The 20971-nt window shown below is 44.1% G+C and overlaps 1 protein-coding gene across 1 annotated transcript in view; it reads right to left on the reverse strand.

Annotated features, from left to right (window-relative positions):
• Positions 1-5451: 5451 nt before the first annotated feature.
• Positions 5452-20971, reverse strand: part of LOC147904837 (uncharacterized) — a 33659-nt gene continuing 18139 nt past the window's right edge. Inside the window, exons 3-4 of the mRNA XM_087395759.1 lie at positions 6266-6370; positions 5452-6153 (exon numbers count right to left, since the gene is read on the reverse strand). Of these exons, the coding sequence (XP_087251885.1) occupies positions 6004-6153; positions 6266-6370 (255 nt within the window). The 3' untranslated portion in view covers positions 5452-6003. The remainder of the gene's footprint in view (positions 6154-6265; positions 6371-20971) is intronic.

The following is a 20971-nucleotide window of genomic DNA, read 5'->3' on the forward strand; positions in this document are numbered from 1 at the left end:
AAGAGATTTGTGATAGTGGCTTGTCAAGAAGCTCTAAGGTTTGGAATAGATCCAAGTTTTGGGATGTAGGTGGCAAAAGAATAAGGAAAAGTGGTGGCCAGTATAAGGATAAGGATGGAGGAGAGATATTGGAAGGAGGAGATTACTAGTAGGAGAAGTAGTAAAATGGGTTGGAGTAGATCTTAGTTCTAGAGAGGATGTGGAAAACCTATTGTGGGGCTATGGTAAAAATTGGGGTCATGGTGTTAATGAGATGAGAGTTTAGAGCACGCTTTCACCTGTTGATACTATTGAGGGAGCATGGACACTTAGGGGGAGTGCACAAGAACACAAGACTGGAGTGAACACTATACCCGAAGAGCTTGTATTTCTTTAAATTATGGCTTATTCATACATGAGAGTGGACCTTTACTTGCCTAATTAATACCTCTATCTAGCTTCTCTATCATGGTTATAATACTTCTCCCTCTCTCTCTTTATAAAGTATTTTTTCTCTCTAGTCAAAATTTAATGGTAAGCCATATTTAGCTTTTGATATGAAAGGAGGCTCCAACTAGGAGAAGTGGAAGGGTATCTCCAAGTAGAGAGTTCTTTTCAAAATTCAAGATGATAAGGTCTTATCCTTCTCTAGAACCAATCTTCTCTCTCTAGGATAGATTTTTGGTACTTAAGGAGATTATCAAATCTTCTCTAGAGAGTGTTTGCAACATGAAATTCTTATCCCAATGTCTTATTACACTCTTTAATGCATAGAAAGTCTTATAATTTTATTACAACTAGATTGGGATTATGCCACTGTCCAAAACACACATGTAAGTAAAAGAATCGACTACATTTTGGAGTGATGCACCATAGGGTTATCAAATAATGTAGCCAAATCTCATTCCCCATGCATGCATAATAGGTCCATTTGCTGATATAGTGTCTTATAATAGTCTTCTCAACCCATAATGTAGGAAACGTGTGTACTTTGAACATGTAGGGATTCTTGGTCTTTGCGTGAATAGATGCCAAGGAATGTGCTCCATAGAGAATGTTGGATTCTTCCACGGATCCATAATCAAACAATGTCCCAAAGTGGATCAATTAATGACCTATTAGCACACTATCTCTTGCCTCTTGCCTTAACTAGTTCACCTACAAATACACACTAGTGGGGTCTTCTTTCTTGCCAAAATGCTCCACAAGAGCTACAGATAACAATGACCAACTTTGCTTCCCAGGTCAGTTTGCTTTTCATACTACACATTGGTAAATTTTGTGGGTAAGATCACCAGCCAGTAAAAAATTTCTTGAGGGGTTTGTCAACACCATAATGATTATGGAGAAAAAGTCTATTAGAGAGTATGCTAACTTATAATGTAGGGTACATGTTAAGACCCAAGAGATTAATTTCTTGCAACACAATATAGCATGTTTTCTTGTGTTTGCAAAGCATCCTAGAACATAGCAGGTTTGTGCCCTTAAAAATTCACTTTGTTTGGTTTGTTTATTTTAGTGAGCATTTTCATAAGGACAACAATTGCTGCAAATTTCATTTTGGAATTCTCTTTATTATTTTGGAGAGTAGGACAATCTAAAATTTAATGAAATTCATTCTCAGGGATGGGCATTTTGTTACAGATCATTGCATTGCAGGATGCACATGAGGATACCCTTGTCTTTGATGTTCTAGACTTATCAGATCTTCTGATGATATTCTTTTGGAGGTTGCATTTCAGCCTATCAAGATTGCAGGATTCATGGACTAAGGCAGCCCTATTCACAGTGGTATCTTGACCCTAATCCTATTCTCCTTGCACTGAGGTCTTAGAGACTCTGGCTGTATGGTGGTTCCCCTATTAGGTTCTTGCAGTGGGACCTAGGGGAGTGGGAATGGATTGATGAGGGGCACCGAGAGAAGAGCTTTCCCTTATTTCGCTACACAATTAGAAATTCCTGGAGGTTTCACCTGAGTAGTAGAGGTTGGAATCCCTCTAGAGCACCACATTGGGATAGTTTTCAGATTTCCGCAGTTGTGTAGAAGAATTTTTGGCGTAGGTTCTAGAAATCCCTCAGGAATAGAAAGATCACTCTTTTCTTTTGGCTTTCTATTCATGGAGGGATTGCAGTGAACCTGTGGAGATCTAGGTTCGGGACTGACCCTACTTGTGGAGATCCAGGTTCAAGGCTGACCCTACTTGTCCTCGTTGTCACATGGCAGTTCAGTCAGTACAGCATTGCCTTTGGGAGTGCAGACAAGTGATGACGATCTGGAAACGTGTTGCTAGGATTTTTCAGCATCTTTCATACAACACCTTTCTATATGACCTGGGGTTCAGTGGCTTGGTTATCTCTTTTAGCCCACAGGTGCTTTTCAAGGGACATGATCTAGATCCAGCTTTCATTGTACGGTGACACTCAGTGGTGTCTTGTTCCCTCTAGGATGTTCCCCTCACTCCTTTCAGAGCTGCTCATGCCTCAGTAGACATGTCTTGGGAGATTTTGGCTAGCATCGCAGCATGGCATATTTGGAGAGCCAAGTGTACAGAGGCGATGGAGGGTGCCCCCTTTGGAACTTTAGCCTAATTGGGTGATCCCTCAATCAACTTAGAACCAACCTTCATTACAGTAACTATATAGCACACAAAATCCTTCTAGACGTGTAGGGAGCAATGTTTTGTTTCGAATGACTTTTGGAAATTGTTAGCCCCATTGGGTGCTCCTTCACTAAACATGATTTCGTGACCCCTTTGGAAATTGTTGGCCTGATTGGGTGCTCATTTGCCAAACATGATGTAGATATACTTAACCTTTTAATAAGGCTAAAGTTTTATTTACAATTTTAAAGTTTATTTGTCGATATATACCTTGTATATGCATGATAGTGATCATAATTAAGCATATATTTTCATAATATTTTTGGTATTCTAGCATAATATACACTTTTAACCCTCATAGTTCAATAAAAAGTTCATGAAAAAAGGGATTTTGTGACTACCTATCCTCAAAACACTCAATTTTCTTAAATTTAGGTGATAGTTTGAATTTGGGAGCTTTACAGATAGCCTTTTATAGTTCTAAATAAGGAGCTTTAAAGCAAGTCTTTTACAGTCTAAATTTATGGAGTTTGGGAGCTTTAAAGAGAGCTTGTTATAGTAAAAATTTTTACCAAGCCCATTATATAGCCTAATTTCTACTGATGACTCCCCCCCCCCTTGCCCCCCAAAAAAGGAAAAAAACAATTCTAGGAAACATCTGTATTAAGAAATGAAGGTCATGCATAATTCCTTCCATACCTCTATGCTTGATAAGTAATAAAGAAGTCCCAAGTCTATGACCTCAAACTCCTTTTCAAGTACACCATTAAGTTCTTGGAGCTTATCCATGTGATGATTGAGGATGAGCAAGTAGTTCACATAAAAAAAAGGAAGACCACTTTTGCAAAAATAACTATAGTTGAAAGGATTACCAATAATATGATGCACTTGGAGCTTCCCTTTGTTCATTTCCTTGCCTTGCCTTCTTCATTACCTACCCACTACGTAGCCACAATAAGGGTGACTCTACAAAATTTCCATGGATTGATAAGGGCTTAAGCATAATAATAAGTGAATAAGTGACCGACGAGGCCTTTTTTGCCCATATACAAGTGAAGGAATTTATTTTGGAGATAGTATGGCAAGAAAGAAAACAAAAAGTCATGGTTTTGGACCCCAAATTCATGCAAAAAGTGCAAGGGTGACAAATGATTTGATTTTGAACCAAGTGGGGGGACAAGCAACAACAAACTTAGCACTATCATGACAAGGTGAGATTTCTTTTGAACTAGATTTAAAACCTATTAAAATTAACATCTTAGGAGATTTTATAGCACACATGGTTTAAAAGTGAGAGAGGAACATAATATGTAAAATAGAAAAGAAGCAGGATATGACCAATATGATTAGGGATTGGATCAAGAAATACGAGACTCAGGCAGAAGTCCAAGGTGTACAGATGGGATTAACCCATTGTCATATAGAGTAGTGCTGAACATAAACAAAACATAGTAAATGAAGAATTTCACAAGATTGGCATGGATCAAAATTTGGGTTCAAATATCACGCCTATGTGTGCATGAGTGTGCCTATGTGTGTGTGTGTGTGTGCGCGCGTGCTCATACGTGCATGCGTGCGTGCCTCACATTGGATGTCTATATGATGTATATATGATTGTCATCCTTTTGAATAAATTTGTATTCACATTGGATGTCTATATGGTATGATGTTTCCTCACACAAGTTACAAAAAGTGTACATTGGGGAAGTTTTTTCATTAGAACTCCTTTGAATCATGTGGTTACCTTTCGTACATGACACTAACTAGATACATAAATTGAAGCCATTAACTAAGGGGGTCTCTTTTAGACTTAGGGGTCTCCAAAATGTATTAATAGTTTTCCATAGAGCTTTGAAAGGCATTCAAAAGGATTAATGATGTGAAAGAAAGCCAAAGTCAGCTTCAATATTATACATGATGGTCTTTCATATGTTGTGACATGCATCTAGGCATGGACCCTCTGAGCCCTTTGGTCCCCTTTTATAAAAAAGTGTGTGTTATTACTTTGGAAGATGCTCAATCAAGGTGGTAAGAGTGCCAAATGTAGTTCTCAACTTAGCCAAATTATGCACTATATTTTTCCATATCATGTTTCATACAAATAACAAATCATTTCTTGCAAACAATTGTGTGATTTTTTTAATAAAAAACTTCTTCATTCCGCTAGGATGGTCAAATAGGATCAAACAAGATTTTCACCAATCCTAGATATGAAGATAGTTTTAAACGTCATGTGCCATGCCTCCTTAATACGTTTGGAGGTCATTTGCTTTGCTTATTCAAACACTCGTGATCTGTTTGTTTGCTTTTGAGTCCTCAGTCAATTAGTAGTGGAACAATCGGCTCATGTTCCTCAATTGCATAAAAGCAAGGGCCCTCATAAATTCTTTAATCCATTTCAGATAGGTTCTCTTATTGCTATGTTCCTGCTAAGTATTCAATGGCAGAGCGAGGGATGGACTTCGTTTCTACTCCTTTTGCCCCTGTAAAATTACAAATGGGAGTCCCCACTACAGCAACAAAAGCTCAACAACATGACCATTAGTAGACCAGTGTTCGGTGCATCCAAGGGATGCACCCATTCCACCTAAGCCAACGAAGTTGAGCGTTACAATTGGTATGGTTGGGGGAGAAATTATCCCATTCTTCAACAAGCATCAATCCTTGAGGCTGAAGCATCTACTAGACTTCACACAAATGAACCCAAGGACACTTTATTCCAACCACACCATCTCAGAAAATTATTTTGCCCTAACTAAGAAGCAACATAACTTCACCTGAGAGACACCAGTAATAGGACCCAGGGTTTGCATATATTCCAGGGAAAGCAAAAAAGAGTGAAGGATAACCAGTAATTTCCAGATGGTCAAGCTACTATTAAAAATATTTGGTGTGCGGCCCTCTTGACACACAAAAAACCAATTATCTCATTAATGCAGTCAATGAAATAAAAAACCCTAATGCACAAGAAAGGAAAAATCAAAAACATCTGAACAGCCCTGTCAGGGCTAGATCTGTTGTGTTGCCTCCTCCCTTTTACAGATCCCAATCTTGAATTCCCATGAGCTGGAATGAAACTTTAACAATTCCATTGCAACAGACCTAGAGATTGACTGCTTTAAATTGTTACATGTATTGGCACCATCTGGTCATATATAAATGACTGGTTTTCAAAGGATTCTCAGCACGAATAGGAAAGAAATCTGGTTACGCACATGGTTTCCGGTATATATACCTTGCTAGATTGCAAAATCCATAAAAGATGTTATGCAGTCAGTTTCAGAGCCTGTAAATATAAATATTGCACAGTAATGGAATTGCAATTATGAATTGACTCTCCTATTTGAGGATGGCAAAAGCAAGGCGTTCCAACATCGGCCATACAGAAACTACACCAAAGCGCCCAATTCCCCAACTTAGCAGGCTATTTGTACTTTTCCATGATTCTCCTGGCTTCTTCTAGTGTTTTATCAGTGGTAGATCCATCCACTCGACCCCCATCGGAACCACCACTTCCCTGATCATCATCTTTATTCAAATAGAGGAAGATAAAGTAACTCACACCTCCAATGGCCTGAACCTCACAAAGCACAAGCATCAGTGCACTTCATAATATCCTTTTCTGAGATCAACTGACTACTTGAACAAGGATCCAATCTATGTGATTGCTCTGTGATCTAACTCACCAGAACAAACAGCAAAATCGAAAATATTGACTGGAGTAGATACGATACTATCAAAATGCCCACCACAGCTACTCCCATCTGGGCCAGAGGCCTGGGCACAGATTCCTACAATCAAAGATGAAGACACATAAATATTATTCAATTACAACCCTTTCACAAAGTTTTTTACCTACTTGAAATCTGAAGAAACCCTCACACCTTGTCCCAAATGTACAGGCTGAGTGTGAAGAGACCATTAGGGTTCTCTAAGTTAGGGTTCAGTACATATCTTTGTACTTTTTATCTTGTTCAATAGAGAGTCCATATTGTATAGCATCCTGCTGTCTTGGAGGCTCCCTCCTCTCACCTCTCCCACCTTTCTCATACTCTCCCAACATGATATCAGAGCCACAGTGCTCCCACTTTGCTTCCAGCTCAAACCATAGTGCTAGTCTTATATTCTTCCACCTTTGCAAAGTTCAAGGACAGTGTGTATGCGTTTCAGGCCATAGTTGCCTCCAGTTGTCTCTTGTTAGTGTTCAGCCATAGCTGTCTTGTTTTCTGAAGACTTTGGTCTGTGTTGCTTCTCAAACCGAGTCCTAGAGCTCAAAGTTATCTCAGTTTGAAGGTTTCAGTGTCGACCAGTGTGGGAGAGAGTGTTTTCTGCAAGGTTCTGTCAGTTTACAAGTTTTCTGTGTCATGTCCAACCCCCCATGTCCAGATTTCTCAGTCTGGAGTGACTCGTGAGAATGAAACATCCCCTGATATTCAGTTCATTTGTAGGAGGACGTGCAACAGTGCCAATCCCCCCTTTAGTTCTATAAGGGTGAAAATTCCCTCCTTTTTGGAATTCAGTTTGCACAGGACGAGCCAGACAGCCACCCATCTTGTCGAACTGATAGTTGGGACTTGACCTCACACATTCCAAACTTTCTGGTTCTTCCTTCTTGGTTTTTTCCCAAGAGGCCCTGCCCATGCCAGTGCAGGTGGTGCCTGGGTACGTGTGTGGAGAGAGAGAGAGAGAGAGAGAGAGAGAGAGAGAGAACTAAGAACAAACAAACAGTGCATTATTGAATCATGGGTGAGTAGAATCATGAATCATCCACAAACCATCCTACAACATCCCCACCAATGTCACCAATCTCCAAGGGTAGGCGCAGCGCCAAGACAAAGGCTGCTCTCTCGAAGGAGTTTGAGATGATGGATCTAGGATTGCTCCATCTATTAGGCTGGGAGATTTTATCTCATAGAGAGGGCCATTGTTGTGGGTCTGCCCGCCCATGTGAGGTAGAGTGAGGGCCATTGTTGTGGGTCTGCCCACCTGTGAAAGATAGAGGGGGATGGATGCAGAGCCACCTTGGAGGCACATCAGCTGTGGACAGGAGCAGGGAGGTGCGGGGCTGTTTTCACCCGCCCCCAGGCGCTGCTTTGGACATGCAGCAGCTGCGGACAGGTACAGGGAGGTGCAGGGCCGAATTCATCCACCCCCTGGCTCATTTAGGGGCTACCAACAGGACGCCATGCTGGCACCTAGCTGGCGCCCTGGTTGGGGTGTCAACCTGGCCCCCAACTGTGGCCAGACACCTGACCAGCAGCTCGTCGGGTATAGCCCGCCTTGGCTCGGCCCTGGGTTGGCCAAACCGCCCCCTCCAATCGGCCAGTTAGCAAAAGTGGTTATATAGGGGCTCCTGCCCCCCCCCCCCCTCATTGTTTCTCGTCATTTCCTTGTGCAGTTCTCTTTCTCTCTTCTCACATGGTATCAGAACCAAAGGTCGGCTGGAGACCTGATAAGTGAAGGGCACTTGGAGCCAACGGGCTGTGAGGTGTTTTGGGTTGCTGTTCGGAGCAGTTTGAAGAAAAGTGCGAGGAGGTTCAGACTGTTTGGGAGTACAGCAAAGGGCGACCTGTTTGAAGGGTGTTTTGAGACCTGAGAGGTGGTGTTTTCCAAGGCCGGACTGCAAGGATCTGAAGGTACTCTTGCGTGCAAGCTTCTTCCTTGTCCTTTGCCAGTCCTCCGTCCCCTTTCTCTTAACTTCCCATCCAATGTTCTCTTTCTGTCATACTCTTTCTTCCCTCTGACATGGCTACCGTAGCAGAAATGGCTGATAATAAGGTGAAGATTCCCGTATTACCCACCTTCCCAGTAGACCGTCAATTAGATGGAAGTAATTACAGTGTTTTAACGGGTCATGATGGAGTCCGTTTTGCAGTCCTATAATCTAGCAGATTGTCTCTGGAAGTTCAGATGCAGTTGTTGAATCCTGCAAAGTCTTCATCGATGCGGAAGCGGGAGCACATCAACAAGCTCCATGAGCTTCAGCAAGAAAGTCTTCAGCGGGGAAGGAAATATCATCCGAGGACATGGCCATTACCTTGCTCTCGCACTTGTCTTCATGGTACTCTGCATTTTATTCGTCCTTGATCACCAGTGGAGGGATGCATACGTAGACTTGGGAAGAGTTGGTACCGATGGTGCTAGATCAGGAGAGGTTTCAAAGGCCTTCCAAGGGTAGCAGCTCAGAGGCTTTGGCTCCTCCACAGCAATAAAAAAACCAAGGAAGGAGGACCTCTTCCAACAAGAAGACAGATGCAGAGAAGGACTCAAGGCGGAGCATTCGAGCAATCATTGTGGCCAAAAAGGTCACTGTTGGAGGAAGTGCCCTCTACAAATAGCCAATAAGGGTAATGGTTCTTCTTCTGCAGCCAGTACTATGGCCTTTGTCCATATTGAGATTCTCAATTCTATGGCATCTCTTGTTGCAATGGGGGTTGCGCTTTAGGCCAAAGACTCCAGGACTTGGATTGTCGATAGTGGTGCATCTTGCAATATGAGCCCATCCCAAGCCAACAGACTCTAGAATTTTGTGGTTTCAAGGGGTGACATTTACATCGGCGACAATCTATCATCAAAGTTCATGGTGAAGGCGATCTCAAAATCATTCCCGACAGCAGAGAGGGGATGCATTTCTCAAAGGTATTGTTTGTTCCCTCCGTTAATTTCAATCTATTGTTGGTATATGAGACCTGCAGACTTGGCACGACTGTTTTGTTCAATGAACACTGTGGAGGTCATGGATAAAGCAACCGGCAAGGTAGTTTACACTTGCATGGTGGATCATGCTATTTATACTTTGTCCGCTCTGTCTTAGATCACAGCAACCCCTCACAGTGATTTGTGGCATTTTCGATTTGGTCACCTGAACGTTGAAGCACTATGCAGAGCTGCCCCCGGAAACAAATGGTACTTGGTCTAGTTGATGTGGTCAGCAAGCATGGTTCATGCCATTCTTGTATTCGAGGGAAGCGACTCTGAGAGGCCTTTCCGAAGCAAGCTTCATGGCGGGATTCTACAACTCGGAGATGTTTCACGTGGATCTCTGTGGACTTCTGACAGTTCCTAGCCTTGGAGGTGCGCTATATGTCATGTTGGTTGACAATTTCAACTGCTTTATGTGGATTTATTTCCTGGCTCAAAAGGCTTTGGCCTATTCCCAGTTCAGGGAATGGTGTGCTCTTGTGAAAAATGAGTTGACTGTAAAAACTCTAAGGTCTGATAAAGGTGGAGAGTTCTATTCCCATGTCTTTGAGGAATTTTTTGTGACAAAAGGTTTCAGATGGGATTTGCAAATACAAAACTGCCTCTAAAGTAGAGGTAGTTGAGAAGAAGAACATGACCGTGGTGGAAATGTCTAGGACCATGCTAGCGCATCGTGAGGTTCCTCAATTCCTCTGGGCAGAGGCTACAGCCACAGAAGGACATATCTTTAACCGCTCTCCGACCTCTGTTGTTTCGAAGGTAACTCCCTTTGAGGACTATTTTGGGAGGAAACCTGATGTATCTTATATTTGAATGTGATGCCTTTGTCCACATTCACAAGAAAAAAAGGGGGGAAATGGATGTTAAATCCACTCAAATGATCTTTGTGGGGTACAACTATCAATCCATAGGATACAAATTGTACGACGCTTCGAGGCGAGAGATTGTCCTCAATACGGATGCCGTTTTTTATGAACAGATTTTATCCACTATGATTGAGGAGTAGTCACCCCTTATTGCAGAGCCAGTTGATGATAATGATGATGATGATGATATGGTTGTTAAGACACTCGTGTCTTATCGTAAGACACTTAAGACACCTGTCTTACCTTAAGACACCTTTAGACAATCTTGTTTTTTTTTGGGGTGGGTGGGGGGTAACAACAACATTGAGTTTGACTTAGCCATGCTATCATCGATGGTGACTTTGGATCTAGTAGTGGCAGTGACCTCGTCGATTCGGATTAGGATGAATCTTCAGAGATTTGAGTCTTGAGAGTCGAAAGTTTCCTTTCAATTATATGTATCGAGATGCAGATTTCATTCATATCACATGTGACAAGATTATTGTCCATTTAAACCTTTAAGTACTTAATACTTGCGAGCTCTTGAGTCGCGAGTCTTAACTTTAAGTTTTAAGTCTTGACTAACGAGTCTTGACTCTTAACTACATTGTACAAGTGCCTTCTTGCATTGTTTAAGTGTAGCTTATTGTACTTCTAGAATCTAGCAGCGTGCTATGCTAGCAAGTTGTACATTTGTATACTTATACATATATATTAATTAAATATTTATTATTATAATCACAATGGCGTGTCTTACGTGTCTTATCTTTAAGACACTTTAGACACTCGTGTCTGAAGCGTGTCTAACGAGTCGTGTCTTAACGTGTCTTACAACCATGGATGATGATAGTGTTGATGTTTCTATCCTGATCCCCCACAGTTACCAACAGTTGTTCTAGATAATCTACCCAAGAGTGACCCGGACAGTGCAGGCCGCAGGGGAGAGTTTAGGGTTAGGTTGCCAGAAAGTACCCCGGTGGTTCATTGAAACTCTCTATGACTCTAGAGTAACTGATATCCCTTCTTCACGGCTCAGGGTGTTAGAAACATGGGAAGAGAGAGAGAGAGAGAGAAGGTTAGGGTGTGAGGAAATGATGCTCAAATGAAGACATGAAGAAGGCTTTCATTCATTCATCAAGTCTGATAAGATAAGTGAAGCACAAGCCTTATATAGGCTAGTCACACACTAGCACATAAAAGACAATACATTCATTTTTGAAGGGACAACCTAGGGCAGAGTACCTCTTATTGACTCCAAATACATTCACTTTAGAGGGACGACCCAGCACAAAGTACCTCTTTTGGGGGACAACCCAGGGTAGGGTACCTCTTATTGACTCCAAATACATTCACTTTAGAGAGACAACTCAAGGCTGAGAACCTTTATTGACTTAACACAAGCACGCATAGCATAGGGGCCTAGAAAGCCCCCAACCCTGGTTGAAAGGATCCGTCAAGAGAGAGGCCGTGAACCTCTGTTGTAGCTGCATGTATCTCCTGGGGGGCTCTTCTGGTTCAGCTTGGTCTTTAGCCAGAAAATTGGCATGATCCTTCTCTTGTTCTTGTTCATTCTTCTTGAAGCAATAGGCTTCAATGTGTCCCTCTTGCAAAACCTGCAAATAATGTTCTTGTTGGTCTTCCATTTGCTTGTGGATGCAAATGCATGATCACCAGGAGAGGCGAGAGCGGCTTCCATATTGCAACGGTCCTTCTCAATGAGGAGTGCCACCATATCATCAAACGTGATATGGCAAGACGAAGGACTTCAAGAGTGTGCTCAAAGTGAGAAATTCCATGCATACTCTTCATAAGGACAGCCATTTTATCTTCATCATCAGGTACACCTTTCAAACTTGAGAGTTGTTGAACAAGAGATTGAAACCGGGCTAGATGATCACTCAACTAATCACTCTCTTCCATTTTCAGATCATAAAACTTGAGCTTCAGAAAGACTTTAGAGTTGGTGATTTTATTACCAAACAAGGTCTCGAGGTGACTCCAAATCTGCTTAGCTGTCGACTTGAAATCCACATGATGGATGAGAGAGTCGGCCAAGCAAAGACCAATGAGTGCAATGGCCTTAAAATTCTACTGCTTCCAAATCCTTTGATGTTGTTGATCAAGTAACTCAACCTGGTCATCCTCAACAACATTCCAAACTCCTTCACGCATAAGGAGCAGCTGCATTTGGTTTGCCATGTGGGAAAACCTTCCCCCTTGAACTTCTCCACGAGGATAGAACTTGAAGACAAGGAAGTCATGATTGAAGAGGACTTCGTGAAGGCGGGCAGCAAGATAAGATGAAGAACCAACATCTCCTTGTGTGCAAAAGAACAAATATAAATGCCTAGAGACACTCCAAAAGAAAACCCAAATCTGAGAGAAGCAAAGGTATGCCTCAAAATTTGTAAAGCAGCTCAGCAGAATAGCTCCAAAATACACCGAGGTGCTTCAGCGAGTGTGGTTGTACCAAAACGGAACAGCTGGTCTCTGAAGTGAAAGTCAGCTCCCCACAACAGCTCCGAATGCTGTAGCTGTTATCTGATGCACAAGACAGCTGATGTAGATGTGTTGATTGCCCCAAAGCAGCTCGAAAATGCCTCTATTGAAGGCGGTTATGCAGCAGCAGCCTCAAAATGGCTCGAAAGTGCAGCAGCAGCCTCAAAACAAGTCGTAAATAACCTCAAAACCTCGAACAGATGGTCGGCTCTGCTGCAGCAGCTTAGGAACCCTAAAAACGGTAATGAAGAGCTCCAAAGGAGCCTTGGAAACCACGCATGCAGGTGTGACCTTGCAGAAACTGCCGAGCAGCAAACAATAGAGCCACCTACTGCTCTTGAGGGACTCAAATGAAGGCGTCTAGCTATGAGGAAAGAGGCGGCAATGGAGGCAGGAAAGAATGAAAAGGTGGTTGGCTATGGAGGCAGCCAAAACAAAAACTAATGACTGCAAGGAGGAGGCAGAATAGAGGCGGAAATGAGCTATCTGTGGTTCTATGTTGTGCCCCTCTAAGTCACAGCCTCCATCTGACCCTGAGTCTTCAAGTCTTGTTAAAGAATCCCCCTTTGTATCAACAACACCGGCCAAGCACTCAAATGGTTCTAGGGACTCATCATTGTCCATCACCTTCACAAGTTCCTCTGTGACCACTAATTGAGCTGATTCCTTTGACTTTAAGCTCGCACTCTTCTTCTTCTTCTTATCAACCTACTTCTTTTTGCAATCCTTCAAAAAATTCCCTCGCTCGTCACAACAGAAGCATTCCTTTTCTTTCTTTCTCTTCTTCTTGTTCTCTTCATCTGAAGAAACCGCTCCTTCGTTAGATTTTGCGCTTGCCTTTGCCAGGCTTGCCCTTGCCTTTGCACCCGTCCTAAGTTACTAGGGCCTTGTCCTCCTTATCCGTACCATTGTACTTCTTTTCCCGAGCTTCTTGTTGCAGCAGCAATGGAACCAGCTCCTCAAAAGTCACCAGCGCTGCCCTTTCCCTTGAAATCATTGTAGTCACAAAACTACTATAGCTCCGGGAGAGCATTCCCAACAATAGACTTGCCCTCTTGCTCGAGCTCGTTCTTTGACCAACTGCCGCCTGTTGAACCCGCACCACCTTCATCTTGAAGACTGATAGTTAGCCCAAGAATTACACTCGGAAATGTTTCACTATGGAATCAATGCTTCATCAAGTGTGTGTACTTCACAACATTAATGCATATTTGCTGACTTGCAAATAGAATGTAATTAGAGACAAATATAGAAGCAACACATTATATTTCCGTCCATCCACAAACTGGACAAGATACAATACTAGAAGGTTCTCCTCCTAAACGCCTAGCACCTCTAGATCTCTGAGCCCGCGTGCTCCACTAAGCATATGTAGACTCTATGTCCAAAGGATCCCTCCACCTTACTGTCTGGAACCTCAGCCTAGGTGGGCACCTCCTTCAAGCTTAGTCTACAGCTCTCCAGCCCTCTTGGATGAGGCCCAGATAATGCTGATCTGCTGCTCCTTGAAAGGCTGCTCCAGGTTATGTGAAATAAGGCCACAAGAGCCACCTTTTTATAGGGCATGGCTGCCCCCAAAACAACTGACCCAGTAGGGGGATGAACCGACCCCCTGCTGGCCGACTCTGTCTGCCACAAAACCGCCGCTTGTGGGGCTCTTAAAACTGGGCCTATGGCCCTCACTTCAAGCCAGGGGCCCAACCCTTGGGTCTTCCCTACGACTGGCATGGTCGGCTGGGTCCAACAAGTCCAACTAGCTCCTCCCTTTGTGGCCGACCCCATCTGCTGCAATCCCCACCATTTGTGCTGCTCCAAATCCACCTCTTGCGGGCCAGATTCATGCCTCAAATGCCTCTCCATCTGCTTGTACATAGGCGCCATCTGTTTCAGCATCACCGCCTTTCTCTGGAGCTCCATCCAACCACTACCCTGCTCCTGGACATGCCTCTGTCAGTTGCCTACTCCACAATGCTGATCCATGCTCCTGGAAGGCTCCAGGTATTCTTCTAGACGTGCTGCCCACATGACAGCCTTGCTGCTGTCCATGTGGCAGCCCCCCTCAAACATCCTTTTCTTTGTCTAATTCCTGCCCCCATGGTAGCCATGATGCTGCCCCTGTGGCACTCTCAAACCCTATGTTCACCCACCCCAATGCTCTCCTCATATGGGGGCTTACAAATGGGTAGGTGACCTATCCATCCCAACACCCCCTCTCATTGACCCGTCCTGGCCCAATACCAACAGATCGATGACGATACTCTAGTAGCTCCTGTGTCGTAGCCCTATGTGTTAGAAATTACCCAACAAAGGGTACGCACAGTGGAAGACTGATAGTAATGCCCAGAAGCTCACACAGTGTGCGTGTGGGGTGTGGAATCATGAACTTCTTAACTTATGTGCATAGATGTGCAAGCCAGTAAATACACAATGCTCAGAGACAAATATAGAAGCAACACCTTATATTTCCATCCGTCCATAAACTAGGACAGGATACAATACCAAAAGGTCCTTCTACTACAACCCTGACACTTCTAGATCTTTGAGCCCGTGTGCTCCACCTCGAGCATATCTAGACTCTCTGTCTAGATCCCTTCCACCTTGCTATCTGGAAGCCAGCCTAGGTGGGCTGCCACTCTAGCTCAGTCTGCAGCTTCTCCTGGGTCACCTTGTCCTCCTGGATGTAGGCCTAAGGCTCCCGCTTTGCTGCTCCTGTCTGCTGTCCTGAGGGGTGCTCCAAGGAATGATTGAATGAGGACTGAATGGCCCTCTTTTATAGGCCCAGGGCCTGCATGGAAGAACTGACCAGCAGCCTGAATCTGGCCAACCCAATCAGCCCGACCAGGCTGCTGCAAAACTGCCCTACAAGGGCTCTCATAACCAGGGCCCCTGGCCCACACAACTAGGCCTTTTGGCCCTCACTTCAAGGGCTGATGCCCTCTTACGTATATAGGGTCCAGCCCCCTTCTGGCCTGCCATTTTCTAGGCATGGTGGGCTGGCTGGAACCAGCCCTATGCCTGGTCGGTGCCTGGCCAACCAGGCTGCTGGTAACCCCCGCCCTGTTGTGCCTCTGCCAGGCCCTTCTCCAGCACTGTACAGATCCGATAAGTTTCCGTAGGTGGAGGATACTGGTACCTACAAAGCTCGAGTCTCGAAGTCTGGTTCGTGATTGAAGGTGGTGGTGTCATGGAGTGCTACCAAAGATGGACTTGTGTACCCGAGTGGTGTGCAAAAGCGAAACTGGACCTAGGCAAGTAGGAGCCATTGGTTGAAAAAGATAGAGAAGGACTATGACAACATCTGACCATTCCATAGTGTTGGAATGGTCATATGAGGAGAGCATGGGGGAGGTAGACCTGGAGATATTGGGGCTGTCACATGGGCAGCATATGAGCTGGCATGTGGGCAGCTGCCAAAGCAAAGGACAGGCGTACGGCCTGCAACAGGGCCCTTTGAAGGGCACGCTGACATCAGCAGGGTACGGCCCTACTATATGATGGATGAACAGCCTGAAGTTCTCCAGGCACCAAGCTCTCAAGGTCTGTTTCTACCCGTCCTCCATTTGGCTAGATCTGCAGCCAAATACCATACCGAGATATCATATCCCAAGCACAAATCCAGTTTACCTAGACCGTAAAGCTTCAACTGTGATTCTGTATTGTTGTCCCCCTCCAAGTCATAGTCACCGTCTGACCCAAAGTCTTCAAGTCCTCTCGAAGAATGCCCCTCTACTTCGGCAACCCTAGCCAAGAACCAAGATAATTCCAGGCACTCGTCGCTATCCATCACCTTCACACATGATCCTGACTCCTCTTCTAACCATTCCTCAATGTCTGACATCCTAATAGTTACACCGAGGTTAGATCTAATCTCAGCAGCACACGGAGAGGCCACCAAGAAAAGTTCTCCTATCGCCACTTGAGCTAACTCTGAGCTGGCACCCTTCTTCGGATCAGCCTTCTTCTTTTTACAATCTTTCACAAAATGTCACAATAGAAGCACCTCTTCACTGTCTCTTCTTCTTGATGTCTTCTTCTAAAGAGTGCGCTCCGTCGTCAGTTTCCGGCTAGCCTTTGCCAGGCTTACCCTTGCCCTTGCCTTTGCTCGTGTGCAGAGCTATCGGAGCCTTGCCATCCTTGTTCGTACCAATGTACTTCTTTTTCCGAGCTTCTTGCTACAACAACAATGGAACCAGCTCCTCGAAAGTCATCGGCGCTGGCTGCCTTTTGCCCTCTAGTCATCGTAGTCACAAAACTAATGTAGCTCCAAGGGAGCATACCCGCAACAGCCTTGCCATTCTCGTCGAGCTCGTCCTTTGACCAACTGCGGCCAATTCCTCCGAGCAATGCATCAAGGTCGTCCTTCAGCAAAGTCGTTGTCTTTAAGATCCACTTCCCAAGTACGTCCGTCAAATCTTTGATACCATGTTAGAAAAGTGACCTCTCACACAGAGGGTCCTGTAGCGGAAGACTGATGATTAGCCTAGGAATTACATAGGGAAGTGTTTCACTATGGAATCAATGCTTCATCAAGTGTGTGTACTTTACAACATTCATGCATATGTGCTGACTTGCAAATAGAATGTAATTAGAGACAAATATAGAAGCAACACATTATATTTTTGTCCGTCCACAAAGTGGACAAGATACATAACTAGAAGGTTCTCCTCCTAAATGCTTAGCACCTCTAGATCTTTGAGCCCGTGTGCTCCATTGAGCATAGGTAGACTCTATGTCAAAAGTGTGGCGAGGGAGAGAAAGAGCACACCGACACACAAGCAGGATGAACAAAAGAGTGTGGGGATAAAAATATGTGTGTACCTCCCCTAGCACACAGTCAACCTTTTATATGAAAGGATAAGGTTACAACACTAAGTACACCGTACTTAGTGTACTTAACAAATAAAAGTACTAACTGTACTTGGGTGGCCATAGTGCCTTTACCCCAACAACCTCCCACTTAAAGGCAATATGCCCTCAAGTAAAAATAAATGAGGCTCAACCTATACCCATCAACTGTCGGCAATGTGCAAACCGCTCTGCAGGCAAGCCTTTTGTCAACAAATCTGCTGGATTATCATCTGTGTGAATCTTGACAAGCTGAATCAGCTTATCATCTATTACCTCCCTAATGAAGTGATACTTCACATCAATGTGCTTTGTCTTTGCATGAAAGACAGGATTGTGTGCCAACTGAATAGCACTCTGACTGTCACAATGCAACAATGGAATATCACCTGTAATGCCCAAGTCTCCCACTAGCCGAGATAACCATAAGGCCTCCTTGCATGCCTCTGTGGCTGCAATATATTCAGCTTCCGTGGTAGACAAGGCTATGCACTGCTGCATCCTTGACATCCATGACACTGCACCTCCAGTGAATGTATAAACATAACCGGTAGTAGACTTCCGGTTATCTGGATGACCAGCAAAATCTGGATCCACATAACCATGCACCTTTGCATCTCACTTGCCAAAGCATATGCACAAATCCTGTGTGCCCTTCAGGTATCTCATGATACCTTTCACTGCATTCCAATGCTTCTTGCCTGGATTTGCCATATATCTGCTAACCACTCCCACTGCAAACGCAATATCAGGTCTAGTAGCAACCATGGCATACATGAGACTGCCACAAGCTGAAGCATACGGAATCTTGGCCATTTCAGCCCTATCAGCATCTGAGTGTGGGCTGTCCATTGCACTGAGTTTCACATATGGAGGCAATGGAGAACTAAGGGTCTTCCCCCCCTCCATATGAAACCTGTGCAATACTTTGCCAATATATTCGGTCTGAGACAAATACAACAAACGCTGTCCCCTGTCTCTCCGTATCCGCATTCCCAGTATGTGATTTGCATCACCAAGGTCCTTCATATCAAAGGCCTCATGCAATCTTTTCTTAAGGTCATCAAGTTCCTTACGAGCTTTACCAGCAATAAGCATGTCATCCACATATAAAATGAGAATGATTAAGCTGCCATTTGCAGCCCTTTTGGTATATAAGCAGTGATCATCATCACTTCTCCTGAAACCTTGAGACTTCATGAAGGTATCAAATTTCTTATACCATTCCCTTGGTGCCTGTTTCAGCCCGTAAAGGCTCTTTTTAAGCTTGCATACAAGTGACTCCTTGCCCTTGACTGCAAATCCTTCTGGCTGCTGCATGTAGATCTCCTCATGAAGATCACCGTGAAGAAAGGCTGTCTTCACATCCATTTGGCATAATTCCAAATTCTCACATGCAACCACAGCAAGTACAATCCTGAGTGTGGTCATCTTAACCACTGGAGAAAAGATCTCATCAAAATCGACACCATACTCCTGCTTAAAGCCCTTGGCAACCAACCTGGCTTTATACCTTGGCTTAGCTCCAAGTGTGACTTTCAATCTATCCAAGTGTGACTTTCAATCTATACACCCACTTGCATGGCAGTAATTTCATGCCCTTAGGCAACTGCACCAATTCCCAAGTACCATTTTTATGGAGACTGTCCATTTCAGACTTCATGGCTAGTTCCCATAGCCTTTTATCATGCATTTGCACGGCTTCCTTGTAACAGGAAGGTTCTCCACAGTCTGTAAGCATAATAAAATCTGCTCCTGGAACAAATCTGTCCGGCGGTTTCATTTGTCGAGTGGACCTTCGGACCCATTGGTCTTGCTGTCCAACTTGCTGCTCACCTAAAACAGGTGGCTGTTCCAGTAGATCAGGCTGCAGAATTATGCCTGGGAGGTCTTCCAAAGGTGGCATGTCCCGTAGTACATCTTCCGCCACTGCGGGCTGTCCATTTGGACCTGCTGCAGCATCATGCATTGGCTGATTACGCTGCTGTTGTGGCTGATTCGCAGCCTGCCTGAATTGTACAGGATGTCCCGAGTCATCAATGTCAACCTCTGAAGCATCAGAAGGCTTATCTGCTGCCTTAAACATACATGACTCATCAAATAAGACATCATTGCTGCGTATTAGCTTCTTATTCACAGGATCCCATAGGCGGTAACCCATCTCACCACTGTCACCATATCCAAGAAAAATGCATTTAAGAGACTTAGGATCAAGCTTGCTGCGATCTTCTCTGCGTATATGCACGTACGCAGTGCAACCAAAGACCCTCAAGTGCTTATAGGAAGGAGGTTTTCCTGTCCAAAGCTCCTCTGGCACTCTGCCATCTAGTCTTTTATTTGGTGACCTATTGATGAGGTGTACTGCTGTTTTTACAGCCTCAGCCCAAAATCCATGAGGTAAAGCAGCATGTGACATCATAGAGCGGGACTTTTCCTGTATGGTTCTATTCATACGCTCTGCAGTGCCGTTTTGCGCTGGACTGTAAGGAACAGTGAGTTCTCTTTTAATACCTCTAGCATCACAAAATGCATTGAATGCATTAGACATATACTCCCCACCGTTATTTGACCGCAAAGACTTCAGTGTTCTGCCTGTTTGGTTCTCAACCATAGCAAGCCATTTCTAGAACACTGGAAAGACATCACTCTTCAATCGAAGAGGATACACCCACACCTTCCTTGTGGAATCATCTATAAATGTGACAAAGTACCGTGCACCTCCAAGTGAAGGACTAGGCATCTCACACACGTCTGTATGCACAAGCTCAAGTTGAGCATCTTTATGTCCTAATCTCCTTTTATGAGGACACTGTAACTGTCTACCATACATGCAGTGCTCACAAAACTTTAAATCAGAAAATTTAAGAGACGGTAAGTAGCCAAGACGAGCCAATTGCTCCATTCCACTTATGCTCATATGTCCCATCCGGCTATGCCACATAGAAATATTCGGCAGCTCGGTGGCATGAATATCAGCATGATTACATACTTTAGCATGGAGAGTATACATTGTGTCAACCTTAGAGCCTCTGGCAACAACCAGGGCACCTTTGGTGACCTTCCAGAAACCATGACCAAAGCTGGTCACAAAACCTTCGTCATCCAACATGCCAGTAGAAATCAGATTTTTCTTGACTTCGGGTACATGCCTGACATTGTGAAGCATAAGCTGAGTACCATCAGCAAATACAAGCTTGACATCTCCAACACCGACAATACTGCATGCATGATTATCCCCTAGAAAAACGACTCCATTACTGCCTGCTGCATACCTTACAAACAATTCTTTGTAAGGTGTAACATGGAATGAGGCACCTGAGTCAATGATCCAAGAGTGCATGTCTGCAAAATTTCCTGCATGGAGAGAATGAGCATCCAAAGTAGAGAGAAATAGAACCTCTCCCTCACTGTCATAACCGTGTGTAGAATGAAGCTCTTCAATCTTCACACTGCTCTTACCATTGCTTACTGGTACAATTGCCTTTGCATCTGACGCATCAG

This window comes from Dipteris shenzhenensis, chromosome 2, assembly GCF_047967505.1.
Source record: "Dipteris shenzhenensis isolate YYH24624 ecotype China chromosome 2, Dip_SZ_1.0, whole genome shotgun sequence".
Lineage (NCBI taxonomy): Eukaryota > Viridiplantae > Streptophyta > Polypodiopsida > Gleicheniales > Dipteridaceae > Dipteris > Dipteris shenzhenensis.